The 24606-nt window shown below is 38.0% G+C and overlaps 1 protein-coding gene across 1 annotated transcript in view; it reads right to left on the reverse strand.

The window, feature by feature from the left end:
* Positions 1 to 2007: 2007 nt before the first annotated feature.
* LOC149565890 (uncharacterized) overlaps positions 2008 to 24606 on the reverse strand; it is a 56372-nt gene continuing 33773 nt past the window's right edge. Inside the window, exon 4 of the mRNA XM_089819363.1 lies at positions 2008 to 2386. Within this exon, the coding sequence (XP_089675489.1) occupies positions 2279 to 2386 (108 nt within the window). The 3' untranslated portion in view covers positions 2008 to 2278. The remainder of the gene's footprint in view (positions 2387 to 24606) is intronic.

Here is a 24606-nt window from a genome sequence, read left to right on the forward strand (position 1 = left end):
ATACATATCTCTTCATGGAATATGAGTTGTTTTCATAATCACTTCAAACCAAACTAACGGTTAAGGAGGAGACATGTGTTATGTGGATTCATATCTTCTTACCCATAAGTATCTGGAACATGGTTGGAGTTGGAGTCACTTGGGTGTCGCCATAGTGGATATTTGGATTCTTGACTTTTGATCACTATTCATTTGGGTACATAGTTATTATTTGGATGTATTATTGATTTAGTTGTACTATGAACTTGTTATATTTATCATAAGTGGTCTGGTCTACAAATGGAATTATTGTATTTATTTTGCAATGGATGTTTACTAGGAAATAATCTTGGAGATGAGCTTTATATTTAGATTGTACTTGCTGTTAGTTCATAAGACTTATTTAATCTTGTTGATATACAAGAAATTTTGAGGTTGCAATTTGAGAGTTGTTTCAAGACAAAGGTATAGTTTGAGCCATTATATTGAAGTAGGCATATGTAAGGAAACGAATGGATGAGAATTGCCTAAAATTCAGAGCTTGACGGATCAAGTTTGAGGCTGCAAGATCACGTGTCTTAAGTTAGCCACGAAGGGAAAGGTATAAGACGGAATATCAATTTCAGTTCTAATTTCGAAATTTTGAGGGTCAATTCCATGTTGAGGAATCAACCCACATTTGTGGAAATGGCCGAAGACATGAAAAGCCTTAGATCAAGGTGGATAACAGATTAATATTGATTAGTGCATTGATAAATGTGCAATGAATATAGGTGAGTGTATCATAATGTGTGCATATGTGGATAAGGTGGAGGATAAATGTGTGGGAATGAGTCTGGGAGGGGCTCAACTTTGCACAAGATTATGCCATTTGTCAATATGTAAATCTATTAAAGCATCCTCTCAAAATGGTCAGAAAACTAAACGGGAATTGGCATGTATATGTAAATTTCACAATTACAAACTTTATCTACTTAAATATTGTCATATACAATAGTTTGAATGGGATCCACATGTCAAATTGGTGAATACTCATAATACACGTGGAGACGCAACGATTGTAAGCTAAGGTATGTGTTGCCTACAACCTTTATAACATTTTAAGGAAAGCTTGCATCCAAGCTTTTCTTCCCATCACGTCCTCTCCCCTCTTTTAAATTGGAATAGCTGTATCTTTTCGTATCTTTTGCATTGAAATTTAACTTAAATATTTTCATCTAGTGCTTATTTACACAAAGGTATAAAAATATCATAATAAACAAGGCAAAAACCTGTCAAAATATTGTCTCCACTCTCTAGATATAAATAGACTTCAAGCTCAAAACGCTCAAACCCCAACAATATTCAAGTTGTCGATTGGATAGATTTTCTATTGATAAGCATTCTAGAGTTTCTAAACTTCCATCTTATGTGTCAACAACATTCAAATTCATAACTGAATAATTTTTTAAGTCATCATACACATCATTATTCAGCCTCCACAAATTAAGTGCAGTGGCAAATTGCTATGAGTTGTAAACCATGTGCTGTCAGTTCCAGACTTAGTCCCACTCAACTTAATATAGTACCAAAAATAGAAATTGTTAAGCCAGTTTGAACACAGAAAAGAAGAATCAAAATACTCAATGAGAAGATAAATCTCTTGTGGAAGAGAAACATTCTCCCTTGTAAGATGACAGGTATTGGCTGATGATCAAATGAATTAAAGATAACTCCACTAAGATTCGATTAACTCTCCCTCCATAAAGGATATTGCGAATTTAATTTTTGTACTATCAGCTTTTAATCTATTATTTCTTTTCGGATTAAGGATCTTTTTTAACCCCCGACTATATTGCTATAGGCTAAGTGTATACACTTAGGTCACATTGACTTACTTTGTCATATATGGGTATTAATATAATTCCTTTCTTGTCTAAAGATGGTATAAATTCACCTCAGCCACTTCTCAAGCAGCTTGGTCAACACTGGCCAAAACCAAATTTTGAAAAAAATTAAACTCATTAACATGAGTTTAAGATTTAAAGATTTTAGTGGAAAATTATTGCTTTTATCTTTATTTGAGCCATGTGTTTGAAGAGAGGACAAAAACTGAGTTGAATAATTCTGATCCGAAAGGTGATGCTTGAGCAATCTGACTGATATTAGCACTCCGGAAGGTTAAATGGAAATTCCATTCATGCCTGGCTTAAACTCGCATAGCGTTATATTTTTTATAAGAAAATACAATACAACAAAAGTTTTATATTCACAACCAATTTACAAATACTTTTAAGAATATAACACGTACAAGGAGCTACTATAAGTTTAAACCATCACGATTTTTGTTTTGCAGAAGTCGCTTTTCCTCCTCAACTTGAGCTAGCAATACTTCAAGCTCGGCTTCAGGCAATTCCTCTAGTCGCTTCTGCATGAACAAAATTTCAAATGAGGCATGGCAACATTTAGTTTTTGAAAGCGACCCCCAAAAATGAAATGGAATGCTTTCCAGATTGTGGCACAATTTTTGGGATGCACCAGCCCAATTAATTTATAATCCAATAAAATTTGTAAAATTTAACTAACATACGGCAAACTGAATAATAAAAAAATAAATGGTGTACAACGTCTGAAGCAATATTCATGGGGAATTGTGTACAATAACAACCACAAAGAAATATGATAGAGCACATCACTTCAGCTCGGTAATCATAATCAAGACACAAAAACTGACAGAAGAATTGACTGAAATGAACACTTTATTAGCATACAATCCCATCGAGCTGGATGAGCATGAGCCTCTCCACATTTGCATGAAGATTATATGTTCTTTAGATTTGTGAATCTTTTTTCTCTATATCTGCTTCAAGTTGTTAGAAAGCTTATGCATCCTACACAAGAGTGCACTGAACACTTGTCTTGAAAGTTATCAGGCATCAACTACTAAGGTCTCTATTTTTCTGGACTCTGTTAATTGATGAATGGAACAGATAAAAACTTAAGGGAATACAAACTATAATCTTATTCCTTAATAAACAAGTGCTTATCGTTGTCAACTATTGCTTAGAAATCCACAATTAAGGTTGTAATGGGCCTATTGCACAATTCAAATAATAATGGATTTCATTTTTCACTGGACACTTGATATCAAAAAGCATATTTGGCAGGAGGAATCACAACTTCCCCAAATCACAGGCACACGAGGCAAAAACCTCAAATGGTATACAAGCACCTAATTGAGGGAGAATTATGAATGTTCCCACTTTTGCCAAGTTGAGCCAGTACTAAACAAGTTAAAGATGGCATTTTCAGAGTTAAAAAGCAGAGAGAGTCATAGGAAAAATAGAAAAAGGAAAGGCAGAGATTGAAGACTTCAAGAGGGATCTATACCAACCCTAGAGAGATACTGTTTATAGAATGAACAGATGATGCAGATATTTATTTCAGCTTCTCTAAAACCCTTAGCATTTCATTAGAAGTCATCCAATAAGCAGTAGAACATTAATGTTTCTGGGTGAAACTATAATAAGTATTTGCCTGTTGAAGACACCTTCAAGACTCAAACAAAGATGGTCATGGGATAAAAGTTATAGTGAACTATTACTCATGAATTATGGGTTAGCGAAGATTAGCTTGAAGCTAAACGGTTGAATTCTGCTAGTCATCACAAAATTTCATGCACTTGGAAAATTGAAAATTAAAAAGCCATGCATAAAACGTAAAGGTGCAGTACTGACTTCCAAAAAATAGAAATGCAAAGAAGATGGGAAATCAGCTAACAATTGACTACTAAAAATAATCTCTACCATAATTAAGTCCTACTGTGGTGAGAAACCTAGAGCAGTGCCAACAGAATTCACTATATATGAGAGTATAAAAAGACTAAGGAAAATGACTAAGAAGTTAAACTGTGTGTCATATGAGGGAACAACAAAGCAGATTGAGTGCCTCATATAAAAATCTCACCAAAATTATTAAGATAAATGCCAAGGAATTCTGGAGTTAAACATTCAGCTAAAGGCTGTTAACTGCAAAGAACAATTAATTCTCAAGTTTTGTACTGCCCCACAATGTGAACTCAATTTGTTGATGAATGCGCACTCATTAGTTATTCTAAGGCTTGATAAGGATCACTCAAGTCCTGGCCTTCTGAGCGATTGTGAATTACTACCATTGTTTTTATTAATATTATGCACTATTACTGCAATGAATTACTTTTGCACATCCATTCTGATCTCTGAGTTGTATTAAGCATTGATTGCCTGTGAAAAGAAAGTCGAAATGATTCATACCATAGCCAAACCTAATTTTGTGTACTTCACTGTGATGGAGCACAATTTTTTGTTGGCAAGGTAATTTCAAAAAAGAGCAGGTATATTATCACGTCGTCGTTCAGAAATGAAATTTTATCATCAGAATTGATCAAATGATATGTTAAGTATTGCCATTTTACATGAATAAGATCACACGTATCCATGATAAAACATGCACTGGGTATTTGGAAATTTGAGAGGCATGTGATTCGTAATGAATCGTGAGACAACTGGCAGATCAGTATACAGTGAGAAAACAAGCAATATGATACCTGTTTATTTACAACCCATGATGCTAACTGGTATCTTGAGAAAAGAGAGCTTTGTTTCAATATTCCCGTACCTCCTCAAAACACTTCAGCAATGCAAATAAGTTATTGGTGGCTTTCAATTTGGTTAAACTAATTTCATATTTAGTAATAGTTATATTGTTATTATCTTACTTGAATTAGTGTATATGTACTTATGACATTTTAGACTGTCCTAATTTGCACAGAAGCAGTGTGCTGTTATTGTCTTTCCCTACATTTCCTTATTTGATTCTTTTATTAAAAGTACAGTGGATGCAACCCAAATGAAAAACCTCAAAAGTAAGTCTTAATCTTTTATTAAGTGTAAATTCTGTGTATTAAGTGTAAATTCTTTTATTGGGGAGCTTGCCCAGATCAAATAAAAAAATGAATAATTAAAAGGGGATCTTCCAGAATAGTTTGAGTAAAACAAGAAATGTAATAGAATTAGTCCACTCTAACTTATGTGGACCCATGGCTGTACCCTCCATGGGAGGAGTCTTATCTTATGTAATATTTAAGGATGACTTTTCTAGAAAGACCTGGATATATTTTGTAAGTGTAAAGAGTCAGAGGAAATCCTTAAAAGGTTTAAGAAGTTCAAAGCTTTGAAAGAAAAGCTTTCCGAGAAGAAAGTCAATGTACTAAGAACAGATTATGGGAAGGAATACACCTAAGAAAATTTTAAGCAATTTTGTGTAAATATTGGAACTGAGAGGGAGTTTACTGTACCATACAAGTTTACAACCCACGACAAAATGGTGTTGTTGAGAGGAAAAATAGAGCTATTGTAGAAGCCGCTAGAGCTATGTTGTACGACCAACACATAGAAACTTCATTTTGGGTAGAAGCCTCTAGGACAGCTGTCTACAGTCAAAATAGATGTCCTCACTCAAATTTAGATAACAAAACTCTTGAAGAAGCATTCACCTATGTGAAACTTGATATAAGTCACTTAAGGATTTTTGGTTGTCATGCCTACATTCATGTGTCTAAAGAGAGGAGGTCTAAATTAGAACCCACTGGAAAGAAAGGGATATTTGTGTGGGCTATAGTGAAACTTCAAAAGCTTACAGAATCTACATATCTGGACAGAAAAAAATTGAACTAAGTAGAGACATCATCTTTGAGGAAGACACTGCTTTCAAAAGAGCAAAGAGTTCTAATGAGATACAAATTCAAGATTCTGCTATAGACATAGAGGAGGATCTTGCTCTTGAGATTCAGAGGGAGTATCCTGAAGAAACCATAAGTGAAAACCAAACTGCTGCAGAAGAGAATCCTAATAACAACAACAAAAAGAGACCACTTTGGGCTAGAAAGATGATTGACGAAGCTGAGAATTATGAAGCACCCAAAGAAACCTTTAGAGAAAGAGACCCAACAGATTTTTCAGCTATGTTTCCCTAATGAGTGAGATCATTAGTTCAAAGCCAGGTAGTGTTACAAAATCTCTCAAGCATCAAGCATGGAAAGATGCTATAACAAAAGGGTATTAATCCATTTTGAAAAATGTTGTATGGGATATAATACCTAGACCAAAAGAGAAATATGTTGTCTCTTCCAAATGGCTCTTCAAAATCAAACATGGTGTAGAAGGCAATATAGAGAAAAACCAAACACATTTTGCTGCCAGAGGTTGCTCACAATAGGAAGGTATCGATTAAGAAGAGATGTTTGCACCTGTTGCTTGGTGCACCTCTATTAGAGCAATAATAGCTATTGCAACAGCTAAAGGCTTGAAGATCCACCAAATGGATGTGAAAAGTACATTCTTGAATGAGAACATTAAGGAGGAAGTCTATTTAGAACAGCCTAAAAGCTTTGTGATGCATAATGCAGAATAGCATGTATGCAAATTGAAGAAAGCCCTATATGGGCTTAAATAGGCCCCTGGAGCATAGTATGAGAGGATTGATCGCTATCTCATGTGACTAGGATTTTCCAAGAACTGTGCAGATCCAAATCTCTATTTCAAGGTAATTAATGGTGATATGTTAATACTTATTTTATATGTTGATGACCTGCTAATCATAGGAGAAGATCACCTTATCACTCAATGTAAGGACCTGGCCTCTAAATCTGACATGAAGGGCTTAAGCATTTTACATTACTTCCTAGGGTTGGAAGTCTGGCAGAAATCAAATGGTATTATTCTTAATCAAGGAAAGTACACTATTGATATCTTGAAGAGATTTGGAATGATGAACTGTCAACCCATGTCTACACCTATGGAAACTAACTTAAAAAAATTGAAGGAAGCAGCAACAAAGTCAAAATTTGTAGATCCTACTCTCTAAAGGCAAAGTATTGGGTCATTGATGTACTTGGTTAACACCACACTAGATATTTGCTATGCAATGAATGCTCTGAGCCATTATATGTGTGAACCAAAGGGAATACACCTTGTTGTTGCGAAGCATATATTGAGATATCTTCAAGGTACTATTGGATATGGTCTTAAATACAAAAATATTGACCTAGATCTACATGGATACTTTGATTTAGATTGGACTCTAAGTGTAACTGATCAGAAAAGCACATCAGAATGTTGCTTCAGTTTAGGATCGGCTATGATCTCTTAGATCAGCAAAAAATAGTCTTCAGTGGCACAAAGCTCAACAGAAGCCGAATATATTGCAGCCTTTGTGGTAGAAAGAGAAGCACTATGACTCTGAAAATTGCTTGTGGGATTATTTGGTGAGCCCATGAATCCTACTATCATCCACTATGACAATCAAAGTTGTATTAATTTTTCAGCAAATCCAGTGTTCCATGATAGATCAAAACATATAGAGATTCCTTACCACTAAGTAAGAGACATGGTAGCAAGGAATGTGATCCAGTTGGAGTATATTAGTACAAGCGATTAAACAACAGACATTCTCACCAAGCCTCTCTCCAAAGTAAAAGTTGAATACTTTATGAAGAAACTTGGTATGGTTGAAATGTAAGTTATTTTTGAGATTAAGTCTCAAATTATTTATTTGTACTAATATATATTATAATGTTTAATGTGTAAACTCTTTTGTCATGTGTGTGACTACATGACTTTATGGGGCCCCTATGCACATTATTGAAAGGTGACGATCTTTCTCATAATATAAACTTGTATTTGACATTGCACGGTAACGACTTTACAATGATTAGTCTCACCATCATGATGGATATCATGTGACTTGATATCTGTGGACGTGTCATGATAGTTAGCATCTCTTGGACATTTTGATAAATATCATGCGATTTGATATCAATTGAAGATCATTATGTTCCTTATGAGATAATCACGGAGGACAAGTGTTTTCGTGAATATGCCATAGTTTGTTATCGTAGACATTTCTGTGGATATGCCATAGTTTTTTATCATAGACATCATGAGACTTGATGTCATTGCACATACCATAACTTGAATATTTTATGAAGAATGTAATGTGACTTGATATTCCTGAGCATATTATATCCATTGATATCATGAGTGAGGTGATATTTTATCCTTCAATAGATGAGCCTACTGTTGTTATCGATACTTGATCAAGATTTATCTTCCCTAGCTAAGAGGGAGTGTTGAATAAATGGTAGCTCCAAATGATTGATTTGATGATGTATGTATGTATATCAGCCTCTGTCTATTCTGGCATATATACACACATACATATTTATATTGCATTCAATCATATCATTACTTCATATATGTTTTGGAAAACCAATAATCATTTTTGTATCTGATTGAAACACCATATATTCTAAGGCAGGGGTCCCATGGGAGGGGCTACTGCTCTATTTTTTAGGTGGAAGAGGTCTCATAAGAATTATTTTGGAGGGCTGGAGGATAATTTGGAATCTTTTCCTCCAAAATAGGAGCCCCTCCTTTTTAGGCCGCTGAATTTGAGCAAGTGTAAATGGGGGGGGGGCTGGAAATAGCCCCACCAGCTTGGGAGAAATTTTAGCCACATGTCAACAATTTATAGAATTTTTCCCCACTAAAACCAAAATTTTAGAAACAAAATTTTATTTTTATTTTTTTAAAATATTTAATCAATTACACATTGCTTAAATTGAGGAGCTAAAACTGTGAGAATGAAATACAATTAAAATTTCATGAGACTGCTGCCGTTTAAACATTCCTAAAAAATCTCAGCAGTCACAACTCTCTTTCTAAGGAAGCCCCCCCCCCCCCCCCCCCGCCCATGGGACCCCAGCCTAAGTATATGATCAATCCGAATTTAGAGACTATTAAATTGCAGATTGGAGTTATTTGATGTTCCATATCCAATCCTGATTAAGCATCATGATTGGTGGTGAGAACCAGATCGGACATTTAATATGTTTGTGCAAGATTACTTTTGATCTTAATTAAGGAAATCATTTGCATTTGTTAAGTGATGAAACCTGATTAGAGATCGGGCATGACGAGGCACCTTTTCTGAGACATATCCATGAATGGGCATGTCTCCACTTTGTGGAGACATGTTTGCTCATGGATATGTCTCCTCACATCCTATATTATGCAGATCTGATCCCAAGGAAAGACAACGAAATTAATAAATGCTCTTCCCTTCGGAGTTTGGTGACTACAAATATCAGATTTAGAATTACAAATTAATATTCAGTATTTATCAATATTGAATTGTCATTTGAATACACATTTTACAAAGATAGAATTCTGATTACATCCTACAAATAGAATTCAGAGATTAGTTACAATCATATTCTGAAAATTGAAAAGACATTCATAGTTCTAATCTGAGATAAATTTAATCATCATTTACAAGATTGCTCAAAGATGCTTTTTTTAGGGCTAAAGATGTTACTGATTTATTTGCAATATTTATCGAGAAAACTTTTTTTTGCCTCGTCGATAAGTGGCAGAGAACAAGATTTTGAACTTTGGTTGGGCGCATTAGGACCCCCCAGGGGTGTCTGATTTTATTCTAAGCACCACTAGGGTGAAGCAGGGTTGCCCTCTATCTCCCACATTGTTTGGACTATACATTGATGAGATGAAGGTTTATCTTTAGGTGCACTCACTTCTAGATGTTGGTTGCTCCTTACACCAAGTCTTGATCTATATCTCGCTTTTTGCGGATGATGTGGTCCTTTTAGTCTCCTCCCCTGATGGCTTACAAAGACTTCTTGATAGCCTTGCCTCTTTCGGCAACTCATGACAATTGTCTCCAAGGTGATGGTCTTCAACTGTCTCAAGACCTCACACCTCCACTTCTTTTTCCAGGGTGCAAAGGTGAAGATCTCGTCTTCCTACACATATCTGGGGGTCGAATTCTCCAGCCCTTGTTTCAACATGAGACCAACACTTCAACCTCATATCAACAAAGGGTTTTAGGCAGTGTTTTAGGCATCATTTTCAGGACACGGTGTCCAAGTTGACTCTAATGGACACTTTGATCAGACTGAGGGTGCTCTATGGTTCCATAGTTTGGGGACCTCCTTGTTAGTGTCATATTAGGCCTTTGTTGAGCAGGTTTAGACCCTTTTCTTTGATGCATTATCCATTGTTGACAGACTACTTTGCATGGTATTGTCTTAGTTGAGTTTAGGGCCCATCCTTTCTAACTTGGCACCATCTTCAAATTAGTCTAGTTCTTACATTGCCTACGATGCTTCACAGACTCCTTTGATAGGCGTTAGAGATACTCCTACCTTGCCTACTACTCCTCAGAGGCTATTGCACGATCGGATCCCACAGGGCAGGCTTGTTGTTGGTTTGCTCAAGCTTTAGCTCTTCTAGGGTCTATCGGGATCAACATTGATTGGCGTCCTCTTTCCCAATACTCTTTTGATGACCCGCTCATCTTTTGCCACCATGGCAAGAGCTGAACATACACATCAAGATGGACATTTACAGGTTGTACATCCTCACTACTTGGGTTAACCCCTGGCAGGGGTTGAGCCCAAGAATGGCTTTCTATGTTGAGCACTATTTGGCTATTAAGGAGGAATCATTGTTCACCCCTCCTACTTATCCCACCATTAGTCACATGCGCTCTGTATCTTTCTTGGCTCCTTTAGAGTGGGTTCACATAGGCTTCACATTGAATTTGATAATCATTTACCTAGGATGATAGGATCTGCTAGCTTTGTGATATGGAGGTGGTTGAGATGGAGGTGCACATCATTTTTTGTTGCCCCGTCTACTGTAAGATCAAAGGGAGGTTCTATTGCTTGTTTAGGGAGACTTACTCTTTCCCCTCCTTTTTCAAATATATAGACCAAAGGTGCCTCACTCTCTATCTTCAAGGAGGTCTTGAGGCTCTGGGACCACTCTTTACAACAACATTTCTCCACAAGCCCGCACCTAGATCAGCTCATCATCTCATTCTTCATAGAGGTCTCTCCTACACAGGGGGCCTAGCAGCCTCATTGAATCCCTGCCTGGGCCCCTCATGATTGTGTATCCTTGTAGATCCTCCCGCAGCTACAGCCTTCTCTTCTTCCAGAGGTCTTCAGTGATGGCTTGGGGTATCTTCCTGCCCTAAGGCCTATCCTTCTATTCTTGATTTCTTCTCAGTTGCTCGGGGTAGCTAGTGGGGTGGTTTAGTTTGCGAGCTCTTGCTTTTGTTATTTTGTTTTCTTTCGCTAGACACCATTTGGTGCTCCTGCTGTACACTTTCTCTGTCATGTTTTTACAGTCACTTGGACCCTCTTGTTGGTCTTTTGTTGGACATTAATAAAGTCATCTTATCTTATCTTATAAGGCCAATGTAAGAACCCCACCAAGATTCTACCCTGAACTTTTTTGAAAGCCTTCAATTTATTTATGCAACACTTTGCAAGTAATCTTATAGTTATCTAATAGCATTCCAGATATAATAGTAATATTTCTTCGATTCACAACTGTTGAATTGATACAAATTGATATGCTCCAAATAATCACATTAAAAAATAATCAATAATTTCTATTCCAAATGCTTTGAGGTGCTTGAGGTGTTTGAATTGCCTGCAAGCCTGCCGTTGACTGGTCAAACTTCCACCTCTGCAATTTCTAGTGCTGCTGATATATTTAGGTTTTTTATTATGATACCTCCTTATGCCTCTCCGTCATGTAAAACCCTCTCCCAAAGAGGTGCAGCAATCTTAGAGGAAGTATCACTGCTTTCAAAGGCATAAACAACACCTGTAATAACTTGCTTGACTTTATTGGCTCACCAAATAGCTGGGTTGGCATTTTCATAGGCTTTAAGCCTTTCAAACAACATGCATTGGCCCTTCCTAATTTGTACAGATACTTAGCATAATGTACAACAGCCAAGGACAAGTTTAAATTATTTAATTTCATAGCTTGCTGACATTGTTGACCTTTTAAGTGCTGCAATTGAATTTTCCCAAAGCCTTTTGAAGTTTTGAGCCTTCAAACATGAATTCCATCCTTTCCTTCAATGCTTCAAGTTCAAACTATTTCTTTATACTTTAAACTAGTTTAAAGTGGTACAGCTTCCATATGGAGCTGAAATATGTACAGCTGGGTGGAATCCAGTTTCTTCAATATATATTATTATTTTATTTATTTATTTTCTATATACAACCTTTCCTTGTAGTCTCATAAAGATAAACTTATTTTTACTGGCACACGTGAAATTAATTTGTACCTGAAGTATGGAAGTTGGCAATTGCAAACAAATCCTTAGATTTTTTTGATCAAATGCATCCATGAATCCTATGAGAATCCACCAAGTTTGGCTGATATGGGTTTTCGTCCGATCAACAAAGAATGTTAGAGTAATTAGATATTTCCTAATGAACTCTAGTTTGCTTAAGCTAAGCATCAGGCATCTAATAATTAATTATTTTATTAATTATTATGATGCAACCTAGGTTAGACCTTTTTAGGGTTTTGATCTCCTTTATAAGGACGATCTCTCTTTGTAATTATTAACAAATTCACTTTTGATAATAGCAATTTCTCTTTTTGCTCATCAAGAATGTCTCTTCTATGGATCTGGGAATTCTAGCCTCCATAGCTTTTGCTTCTCTTTCTGTGACAGGTTTTTGCATGCAGGTGATTCTTGGGAGCTATGGGGTCGATGAAAACTTCAACATGGTATCAGAGCTCCAGATCTTCATGCCCCTATTCTGTTCTTGAGAGATTTGGCAGACATCATCGTTGAGCTCGAAGCGCTCAAAAATGCCCATTTTCATATAAAATATGTCCAATTTGGACACTATTGAAATCTGAAGCAAAAATTTTTTGCACCCAAGCTGTTTTGACCTGCGCATGCAAATCTAGACAACAACATTTTTTTATCAAAAAAATGTTTTTGCAAAATCGCTTGTTTGAAGGTGGGGTGTCTGTGTGTTTTGAATGAGTGGCCTTTTAGTTTGGAGGGCCATCCTTTTTCCAACGAGCCCTTAATTGTTTATTGGAGGTTTGGAGGCGATTCTTTTGTTTTGGACATCACATCTGTCTTGGGCCTGAATCGCTTCACTAGAGAACCTTTTTTGTACTTGCACGCTTCCTTTGGTCTCTAATAGCACCACTTGGTAGTTCCTCTACCTCCGTGCCCTAGCTCACTGCTTGAGTCACCTTTATCCACATGCCATTATGACCTGCGTCATTTTTGGGGGCATATATATTCAGCACTCGATTTGGAGGAGAATGCCACGTATTTGGTGGAAGGGTCTTTTTTTATAGGCTTGTGCCGCTTCCCAAGGCCCTACGCTCATCCCCCAAGGGACCTCTGCCTATGATTTCACTTGGAAAGATTGGAACACGCCTTGGAGGATACCAGATTGGCCCTTGAATTATGTTTGAATGGCCATAATTTCTTGCTTTGGGATCTTGATTATAGAGTCATGCTTTGTTTCTGCCCCCAAGTCCCCCAACATCAGCACCCACCAAACTCCACCATGGATCTCTACGCATGCCAAGAGCATTTATTTTTGGCATTGATTTATGGGGACCTGTGATGTTTGTGGATTACCATGATTGGTGGGTTCAATCTTGATCTACCTGCCTCACATTTTGTGCCATTAAGCAGCGCTTTGTTTGGAGTTGTGTCTTTTATTTGGCACTTGCCCACGTCAATCACCTCACCCCTACAATCTTTGGAGATGTGCGTTGGCCCTTTTTTGGAGATCTGATCCGTGATTTGTGCCCACTTGCAAGGTAGTGGCTTATATTCTGTTGACGATCCTTGCTGTTCCAACATCTATCCTTACACTTGGAGGTGGGTATCTTTATGGACTTACTGTTGGCTTTATTGCGGATTCATGGGTCCACAAGTGCTGCAACAGCTGCATTCATTGTTGGTAAAATGATCGGAAGGTCTTATGTAGTCTCCAAGTTGAAGGACTATCCTCAGTTTCAGGCTATTGCTATAGCAATTCAACGATCTGGTTTCAAGATTGTTTTGCTTCTCAGGCTTGTTCCGCTACTTCCAATTAACATGCTAGATTGTGTGTGCGGATTGTGGACCCGTCTATGCCTTTCAACCCAGGCGACATGGCGTTCTTTGGGAAATGTTCACATCTCCCTCGTTCTAACTTAAGACCTACACTCAAGCATTGAAAATCGTACATGATTTTTTTTAAGGTGGGAGCTTTATTTTGGCATGTTTTGCCATGATTTGTGGATTTCATAGTCTATATTCACCCATGATTTGGCGTGATTTGGTAAACATCTATGAGTTCAGCAGGCCCCACACAAAATCTTACAAACTTTAGACCAATTAACACATGCTTTATTGGCCACCAATTTTTTTAATCTGGCACCAGCCCTTAGTTTTCTGGCTTGTTTCCGACGGTTGCATATTTTTCCGACAGGGGTCGTTTCAGGCATTTTTTGTCTCAACGGTTGTTTGATTATCAAATTTGGGCTCGTCACTTGCTGACATCAGCACCATGTCAGCACTGCATCATCAACCTGTTTGCCCTTCAAGCTCTGTTTGGACCTACCTTTTTGTTTTTGCTCATATCTCAAGCATACGAACTCCCTTTTTTGCAAACGAGATATCGTCTGAAAGCTAGTTTTGAACCTGTCACAGTGGTACAAGTGATTTTCAGTTTTGATGCTTTTTTGATGGCTTTTTCTACTGTCAAAGTTAGGGGTACAGTTTTGCACTTCGGGAGACATTTTGAGCATCCGATCTCCAATTTGGGAATTCTTTCTTTCTGAGCTCTTTCTAGTGATGTTGGTTGTTTTTCCAGATTCTGCTCCAAGCGCATTCTATTCAATCTTCTGCATTTTTGCATTCTGGTGGATATCTTGGTTGATTCAGGTTCGAGGATCAATTTCATTGCTTGAGATGATTCCTCATGACTTGTACTATCTATTGTATTAGTCTTATGTCTCTCCTAGTCTATTTAGACATCATTTGTATGCATTCTTGCAAACGCATTCAGATAAAGTGCCATATTCCATCTGTATTTTCGTTTTAGTAGTTTTGCCTTGTTTCATCTTCTGATTTGAGCAATGTCATCTGAGGACACTCATGCAAACTATTGTATTCTTGGGATTCATTATATCTTGTGCCTTATTGTACATGCACTACTCATGATCAAAGTGCCATGGAGGGTTGATGTTTTGCCTGTGTTTGCCATCCTCTTTTGTCCAATGAGTTTCCCTTCTGTGACATTAGCCTCATGCCGTGTCTGAGATTGATCACCTCAGTGGTCATGTCCGCTCTTTAGTCTGACTGGCAAAGTCATGAGAGTTGGCCTATTATTGGAGTCTCGTAGGCTAGCAATGGTGGATAGAGACTCATATTGGATACTCAGTGACCAAAGTTGTTTCTACAATCAGTTTGAGAGCTAGTCAAAGCAGTTCCTTAATTTTAAGGATTTTCCTAAAATTTAGGAGGTTGTGACAGTGATCATATTTGAGGCTCCTTGGGACCAGTATACAGTTTCAGTTTCAGGGTGATCGAGTATATTCCCTAGTTTCTAGGAGCATCCCTAGTTTTTAGGGATGGGACTACCAGTTGACCCACACTACCCAACATCAGTCACAGGCACGTGACAGGACCCGTTCACTGATTATTTGGTTGGTTTGGCTTTCCAATTGAATAAAAGGAAATATTTAATATTTCCTAAGTTTGCATTTAAATAAATTAAAATAAAGCTATTTATATAGCTAATTGGAGTAATAAGGGGATTTTGGCTATTGGGACACAAACCCCAATAGGTGGTTTCAGCAGCATTCTACATTATTGTTTCAATAGTTGACAAAGATTGTTAAGTTTAGCATTCAGGGTGCTTGTGCATTGCACATTGGGGGTCTTGTTTGGCACGTTGGGATATTCTTGTTGCCTTGGCGTGACTATAGCAGCTGTATGGCTGCCTTTCAATTGGCACATGGTTTGTTGGTTGGATTATGTCAGCCATCTCTCCCCTTTTGGTGTGTAGCTAGTCTATTCTTGCAATTGGTGTCATCATTCTTTGTTTGTAAACAACTTCGCTGGCATACTGATTACATATCTTGTCTGGTGCGATTTGTAGCTATTATGGTTGACTAAATATTATATTGTTTGTTGTTGTTTTTAATTATTGTTTTACTTATATCTGGAAAATACAAAAAAGAAGAAACAATCTTTCTGCAACTTCTGTCTAATTCTCTAAGACCACAAGGAAAGCATAGGAAAATCTATTATTTTAATTAAAATTTAAATAAGTTCAATGAAAGGTTCCTTTTGGGATCTTTCAGTGGTATCAGAGCTTGAATCTTGCTAGCCTGTAAGGTTTCAGTGAAATTATCACAACAGGTTACAGAAAAGGGTTTGATAATTCATTTCAGCATCTGGCATCTATTTTTATATATCTTCTATGCATCCTGGTGGAGAAATACACAGGTTTTAAGAGCACAGGAGAAACCAGTGGCGAGTAGAGGCCGCCAGAGATGCAAAGACACTAGCTATGGGTGAGGCACAGGGTGTTGCTGGTGACAACATACCTACAAAGGCAGAGGAGAGAGAGTTCATGAGAACTCTGATTGTTTCGCAACCCAAGATAGTCCAGACACTGGACAGATTACAGGAGACCCTGGAGCAAATGGAATTGGATAGACGTGGAGGTAGATAGGAAAGACAAGGAAGGAGCAGGTCGGTTTCCGTTGCGAGAAGCGAGCGCAATCATCAATCCCATGTCTCAGTAGAGAGCTCCCTTCATTCCCATAGGCAGGAACGTCCACGTATTCCTACTCTGGATAGACCATTATTGCCTCAGTTTAGGCAAATTGATCAGCCAGCACAGGTGGAGCCACCTGAGATTGGATTCCAGAATTCAATCATGGCAGCTACAACTGGGTGGAGAGCCCTACCCCCAAAGGTTAGGGATGTTTTTCCTTTTCCACAGTATTGTGCATAGCGTAGGGATAACACCAGGTTCAGAGGAGACAAGGGCTACAGACCACAACAGAACTATGACCTCAATAGAGCCATTAGGAACACTAGCTACCTATGATGGCATGAGTGATACGAGTGCACAAGCCTAGGTGCACAAGTTGGATATCTATTTATCATTGAGACCTATGCCTGAGAGAGAGGCTATACAGTTTGCGGTTTTGCATTTAGAAGGGGTTGCCTATGATTGGTGGCATCATGGATTGGTCACCCAAGATCACGCCATGATTCACTCCTATGCTGAATTCACTGAGCAACTCATTGCTAGGTTTAATGTAAAGACACAAAAATTTACTACCGAGAGTTGGCACATATTAGGCAGACAAGGAACGTGGAGTCTTTTGTGAATGAGCTCCAACGTATTGCAGTCATGGTTCCAGACATGTCTCATAATCGTTGTGTGATGTTCATAGAGAGTTTGCAGGACAGGCTGAAGGGACTGGTACAAGCATTCAAGCCAACCACCCTCAAGAAGGTCATTGATGTTACATTTAGACTAGACACCCCTCCTACTCCTTATTAGGCAAATAAGAAACCTATTAGGGATTCTCGGCCTCCCCAGAAGGCCAACACTTCCTAGGACGGAGGGGGACCACCTTCTAGACCACCCAGGATGGACCAGGAGTCGAGGAATGAGTTGAGGAGGAAGAAACTATGCTTCTCCTGTAAGGAGCCATGGGTGCCTGGACATCGTTGCCTTGGTAAAGGCAAGGTTAATTTGATAGAGGTGACATTTGAGATGGACGATCAAGAGATACGTGATACTGATACTAAGGATAGTCCGGAGAAGGTTGAGTAGGAACACCCACAGTTAGAGTTAGACACTCCATAGCCTTTGGCGTCAGCTAAAGTGACTATGGCGACTCTCTCCAATTATCCTAGATTTCATGCCTTTCGTTTAAAAGGTACATTGAGAGGCCAGCGGGTTATGAGCTTAGTAGAAACAAGTGCCACGCACAACTTATTGACCAGAACCTAGTTGACAGGCATGGGTTCCAATCCGAGGAGTTTGTTGGTTTTGGAGTGAAGGTTGCAAATAATGTCGTGTTGAGCTATACTCAAAGAATTCCTCAGCTTAGCATCCAAATGGGGGACTATACTCTAACAAAAGAGTTTTATATGCTACTGCTGGAGGATTATGATGTAGTTTTGGGCATGCAGTGGTTACAGGGTATTGGGCAATATATTATTGACCAACACTGCATGCAGCTAGAGTTTCTTTCTGGAAGGAAGAAGACTATCTTGAGGGCGGCTTCAGAAGGTGGTCCTAAAGAAGTAACTTCCCGCAAGCTGGAGACTATTATTCGTCATGATGACATGCTTTGGGCTACACATTGTTTTGTGAAGTCCAAAATACCTACACATCAGGATGGCAGGGCCATTCATGTAGACATAGAGTTCATCAAGGGGAAGAACAACACTATTGTTGATGCACTTTCTAGGAAGCCATCACTTGCTGCCCTATGTTCATTGAGCAAGATTTCGGCAAACTGGAAGGCTCAACTTTTAGTTGAGTATTCCAAAAATCAGCATGCTTGTGAGATCATGGATGGGTTGACACAGGATGACGGATATAGTGTAGTGGATGATGTCATCTACTACAATAGCAAGGCCTACCTTGTTCCTGAATCACAATCGAAGGAGCACGTTTTGCATGCTTACCATGATACTCCTACAACAGGACATCTGGGTTATGGTAAGACCTATAAGGCGATACGGGAGAGATTCTCTTGGAAGGGTCTCAAGGATGATGTCTTACGCCATGTTCGTGAATGCATGACTTGTCAACAGAACAAGTCAGAGCATACTTTTCTGGTTGGATTGTTGCAACCTTTGCCTATACCAGAGCAGAAGTTGACAGGGATATCTATGAACTTCATTACAGGTCTTCCTCGAGTTCAAAGGAAGGACTATATTTATGTTGTGGTGGACAAGTTGACTAAGTATGTCCACTTCTTTCCTATTGCAGTGGACTTCACAACTTCACAAGTACTCGAGTTGTTTTTCAGAGAGATATTCAGACTCCATGGTTTCCCCAAAGCCATAGTGAGCGACAGTGACAACAGAGTTCCCTTGGCACTGGATTGGTTGCAGGAGAATCAAGATATCATGAGGTCTCTCAGGGAGAACTTGCAGCATGCTTAGAATCAACAGAAGATGTACGCTGATCGACATAGGACGGAGAGAGTATTTGAGGTGGGTAACATGGGTTTCCTTCGTCTACAGCCTTACAAACAGAGCACCCTTAAACGGGGAGGAGCTGAGAAGCTCAAGCCTTGTTTTTATGGACCTTACAAAGTACTCAAGCGAGTTGGAGAGGTAGCCTATGAGATCAAGTTAGCACCAGATAGTAGGGTTCATAATGTGTTCCACGTGTAATGCCTAAAGAAGGCACTGGGGCAGCATATTGCAGCATCACGCATTTTACCTCCTTTGCATGAAGAGGGTAAATTGACTTTGGACCCTTAGGAGATTCTGGAGGTCAGGGAGAGACAATTGAGTAGGGTGATTCGGAAGTACTTGGTGAGCTGGAGAGGTCTACCCATAGAAGACGCCACTTGGGAGGGTGAGTCCATTTTGCAGCATTCAACATTTCAATTCCTTGTGGGCAAGCATCTCTGAGAGGGGAGGACTGTCATGGCCCCTCTCTAGTCTGACTAGCAGAGTCATGAGAGTTGGCCTATTATTGGAGTCTTGTAGGCTAGCAATGGTGGATAGAGACTCATACTGGATACTTAGTGACCAAAGTTGGTTCTACAGTCAGTTTGAGAGCCAGTCAGAGTAGTTCGTTAATTTTAGGGATTTTCCTAAAATTTAGGAGGTTGTGGCAATGATCAGATTTGAGGCTCCTCGGGACCAGTATATTAGTTTTAGTTTTAGGGTGACAAAGTATATTCCCTAGTTTCTAGGAGCATCCCTAGTTTTTAGGGATGGGCCTGCCAATTGGCCCACATTGCCCGGCATCAGTCACAGGAAGGTGACAAGACCCATTCACTGATTATTTAGTTGGTTTGGCTTTCCAGTTGAATAAAAGGAAATATTTTTAATATTTCCTAAGTTTGTGTTTAAATAAATTAAAATAAAGCTATTTATATAACTAGTTGGAGTAACAAAGGGATTTTGGCTTCATATGGTCAGGCAGGCCTATGTGTTATAGCTCATTGGAAAGGTCTTGAATTATTATAACTTATTTTCATCATCTAGAGACCTTCGAGCACCTAGAGTTATGTTATTTGAGGAAAGGGGTGTTTTTCCTATACATAAAGACTTTTTAATAAAGAAGATGTCATTAGATAATAAAGGTAAAGGCATATTCTCCCTTTAGTGTTCGATTAGCTTTGAGAGGGAGATAAAAGGAGATGTTGGCTCATTCTTTCATTATCTTTTACATCTTCATTCTTGGTATTTGCGATTTTTCTCTAAGGAGCAATTCTAGAGATCTACGATGCAAACCCTAGAGCCTGGCTATTGGGACGCAAACCTCAATAGGTGGTTTCAGCAACATTCTACGGTATTATTTCAGCAGTTGACAAAGATTGTTAAGTTCAGCGTTGAGGGTGCTTGTGCATTGCACGTTGGGGGTCTTTTTTGGCATGTTGGGATCTTCTTGCTGCCTTGGCGTACTATGGTAACCATACGACTGCCTTTCAGCTGGCATGTGGTTTGTTGGTTGGATTATGTCAGCCATCTCTCCCCTTTGGTGCATGGCTGGTCCATTCTTGCAGCTGGCATCATCATTCTTTGTTTGTAAACACCTTTGCTGGCATATTGATTACATATCTTGCCTAGTACGATTTCTAACTATTCTGGTTGACTTAATATTGTATTATTTGTTGTTGTTTTTAATTATTTTTTTACTTATATCTAAAAATTATAAAAAACAAGAAACAATCTTTTTGCAACTTCTATCTAATTCTCTAAGACCGCAAGGAAAGCACAGGAAAATCTATTATTTTAATTAAAATTTACCGAAGTTCAGTGAAAAGATCATTTTGGGATCTTTCATCAATACACACATATGTACTCTTTTGTGTATCTTGATTGTGGTTCTTTGACATACAGTTCTTGTGGCCCACTTTTCTAGTTGCCTGTCACCTCACCCTTGTCTGCATTAGAGGGGTTCTTCTGTTGTTTCTCGTGCTTCCTTGGTTCGATGGAGTGAGCTATGTATTCAATATTTGTTCCTATGTACTAGGTGGATACAGTAGTTGGGTACCTATGCATTTCGGTGAGATGGATCATTTACCATATAGACACTCTTCTTTTCGATCCTACTTGGGTTGTGACCTTCCATGTTCGATTGATCAGCTCTTCAGGCTTTAGTGTTTCATGCCATCTGTATTTTTGAGTTCAGTTGTTTGCCTTTGTGTGCCTCCTAATTAGATGTAGATTATAGTCTTCTCTACCTAGTCAGGTTCTATTTCAGTGGAGATTCTTAAGATCAGCAGTTACTTTTGACAGAGCTTTGCAGCTTCTACATACTTTAGTGGTGTTCTTCATGATCATCTTTTGTTCCTATCTTCTGGGACATTCCCTAGTTTGGAGGCTTCTTTAGTCCTTCACTAGTTCTTTTCAGCATTATTTCCATCTCTTTTTGGAGTAGGGTTTTTCCCCTGTGGTTTTCTCATTTCTCCTCTTTTCAGAGATTTGGTTGTGCTTGGGTACCTCCTCAAACTTTGTTGTCGGGAGCCAAATCTACTTTCTGTAGTAGTTTCTAGGTTTTTAGCTACTTCCTAGGTTTATCTTAAGGAGGGGTGTTAGAGTAATTAGATATTTCCTAATTAACTCTAGTTCGCTTAAGCTAAACATTAGGCATTTAATAATTACTTCTTTTATTAATTATTATGATGCAACCTAGGTTAGACCATTTTAGGGTTTTGATTTCCTTTATAAGGACGATCTCTCTTTGTAATTATTAACAAATTCACTTCTAATGATAGTAATTTCTCTTTTTGCTCATCAAGAATGTCTCTTCTATGGATCTGGGAATTCCAACCTCAATAGCTTTTGCTTCTCTCTTTCTGTGACAGGTGTTTGCATGTAGGTGATTCTTGGGAGCTGTGGGGTTCATCTTTCATCTATTTCAACAAAGAAGACCAAGGTTTTTTGTCCTAGGCTTGCTAAATTGAGAAAAGAAGCTCTCATAGCTCTCCAAGAAAATAACAAATAAAAAAAATGTTTTTGACTCCCAACCCCTTTTGTATCATCTTTGAGAAAATTTATAAATTTTATGTTCCTTTATTTCATTATCCCACTCATAAAAAGTGGCCCACTTTATATTTTTACATTGAGATGAAAAAAAGTCACTTTTGTAACACACAACCCTAAACATTTTTTTTTTCATTTGTTTTGCCAAACAAGTCGAAATCAACATAAGATATGAAAGGTCACTGCTAGAGCATTAGTGTTAAATTTTATTTTTTTGATAATGCAAACAAGGTTTCCCTGCTGATGCAATTTTCTGATTTGATATTTTATTATTAGCAATCTTCTTTCGAATGCTTACTGGTTCGTGATTTTATTGCCGTTACAATGAAATACAAAATTAGGAAATCAAAGCAGTATGATGAACAACCAACTACTTCACATTCAAAATACCTCAGATCTTAAGTATTACATGCGATTTTAGGTGTATCACAGCAGTCCAGGTGAACAGTCAACAGCAGGTCTCAAATTCATCGTTTCACTGTCATTGGGAAAGGCTCAAAGGCATCAAACAAATAAAAGAAACTCTCCACTTACCCCTGATTGCACAGAATGAATTTTCAGCCTTGCAAACACCTGAGAATCTCATCTACAAATTGGAATCATGCTCAGAAAGACTGCAACAGTAAAACTAGGCACCAGGTTCATCAATGATTCCCACCAAACTGGCTTGCAAACTGTCCAAATTGCTCAACCAAGATGCCAAAATGCACTTCACAAGGTCAGAGAACAAAGGAAAAGAAGAAAAGTTGCCATAGCCAAGAAAAGCATGAAACCAACTTCATAACCTTGCCATGGTCACTCCACAAGGTAAACCCAATAGCAAAAGCCCTTGAGACAACTATTGTATCCTGATGGCCTTGATTAATCACCCACAAATTAACTCTTTCATGCTTATTTTTTAGATTTCAAAAGAAGGCTCTGCAATTAAAGCTTCACCCTAAATACTTAGTCGATAACCAGTATTAGAAGTACTTGAAAACACAACCAAAATACACCTAAAATTCTTTGCTAATCACCAAAAATAAAATCCACAAATGCACAATCAAAATATCTTGTATATTTTCATTTTCTTCAAGTGCCAATTACAAAAAATCTACAAAAACCAATGCATTTCCTATGTGAAAACAACAAACCAGCTAGAGAGGAGCATTCACCACCCAGACAAGTGTATTTGACAAGGGTTTCCATTCTCATTCAATTTCAAAAGGACTTTGCTCATTCCAACAACACGTGTGTCCACTCTGTATGAGAGATTGAGAGCCCAAATGCAAGATAAAGGCTTGGAGGGAGAAATTAGGGAAGATTCAAATATTCAAATATAATAATCCCTCAAGAAAAGGTCCCCATACAACTTTTAAAAACAACTTATGTCTTCCATAGCCCAAGAGACCCAATTAGATACCCACTTTTCAAAATTTTAATTCACTAAAATATTAAAAAGTTACTTTTCATCAGCTTAGTAAAAATTTTAAAATAATTTACATCAGCTTATGGAAACTTGCCAAGACAACTACAAATGGTGAATCGAACACACCGAAACCAACTGTAATTGGCAGATGATAATTGATGCTAACAAGAGCACATAATATAAACAACAATGTTTCATAAGAACCAAAGAGAACAAACCCAAAAAAAACCAGAAAGATAAATGTCATGCAACCACTTGCTATGAATAGCAGGTTCTCTAAAGGCCAAAGAGGAACAAACCCAGAAAAATTGGTGTCATGCAAGCACTTACTATAAATAGCAATGTTTTTTGACAACCAAAGAGAAAAACCTAGGAAAACCCATAAAGATCAACACCGTGCAAGCACTTCTATAAGCAGCAACTGTTGTCGAAACCCACTGAAACTGAGATTTGAGCTCACCAAAAACATTGGAATCCTCCCATTGCATCAAGATATCTATGTAACATACACTTTTTCCGGATCTTAATTAACAACTCACATACTCAAAGAAATACAGTTATTACTTCAATTTCATAGGAAGACAATTATATCAGTTATGTTCATGTGAATGAGATTAACAGTTACAATTACTTAAACGGAAAACTTATAACTAACATTTGAAAACGCCATCAATAAATTTACTATGGAAATTAAAATCTACATACCATGGAATTTGAACCGATAAATCATTGTAGGGATGCTTCTACAATCACCCAGATTAGTCCACCAATATCGCTTAGGATAAATTGATGATTACCATCAAATACCACTATATCAAAATCAAATGACGATTACCATTAAATATCACTATATCATTTAGGGTATCACATACCACTATATCAATTAGGGCATCAATTACCATTCGATCATTTAGAGCATCAGATACCACTGTATCATTTAGGGCTTTAATTAGCATTGGATCATTTAGGGCATCATATACCACTGTATCATTTAGGGCTTTAGATACCACTGTCTCAATTAGGGCATCAATTACCATTGGATCATTTAGGGCATCAAATACCACTGTATCATTTGGGGC

The sequence above is a fragment of the Cupressus sempervirens genome, chromosome 3 (assembly GCF_028749045.1).
Source record: "Cupressus sempervirens isolate cs-2001-9-10 chromosome 3, ASM2874904v1, whole genome shotgun sequence".
In the NCBI taxonomy this organism is placed as follows: Eukaryota; Viridiplantae; Streptophyta; class Pinopsida; order Cupressales; family Cupressaceae; genus Cupressus; species Cupressus sempervirens.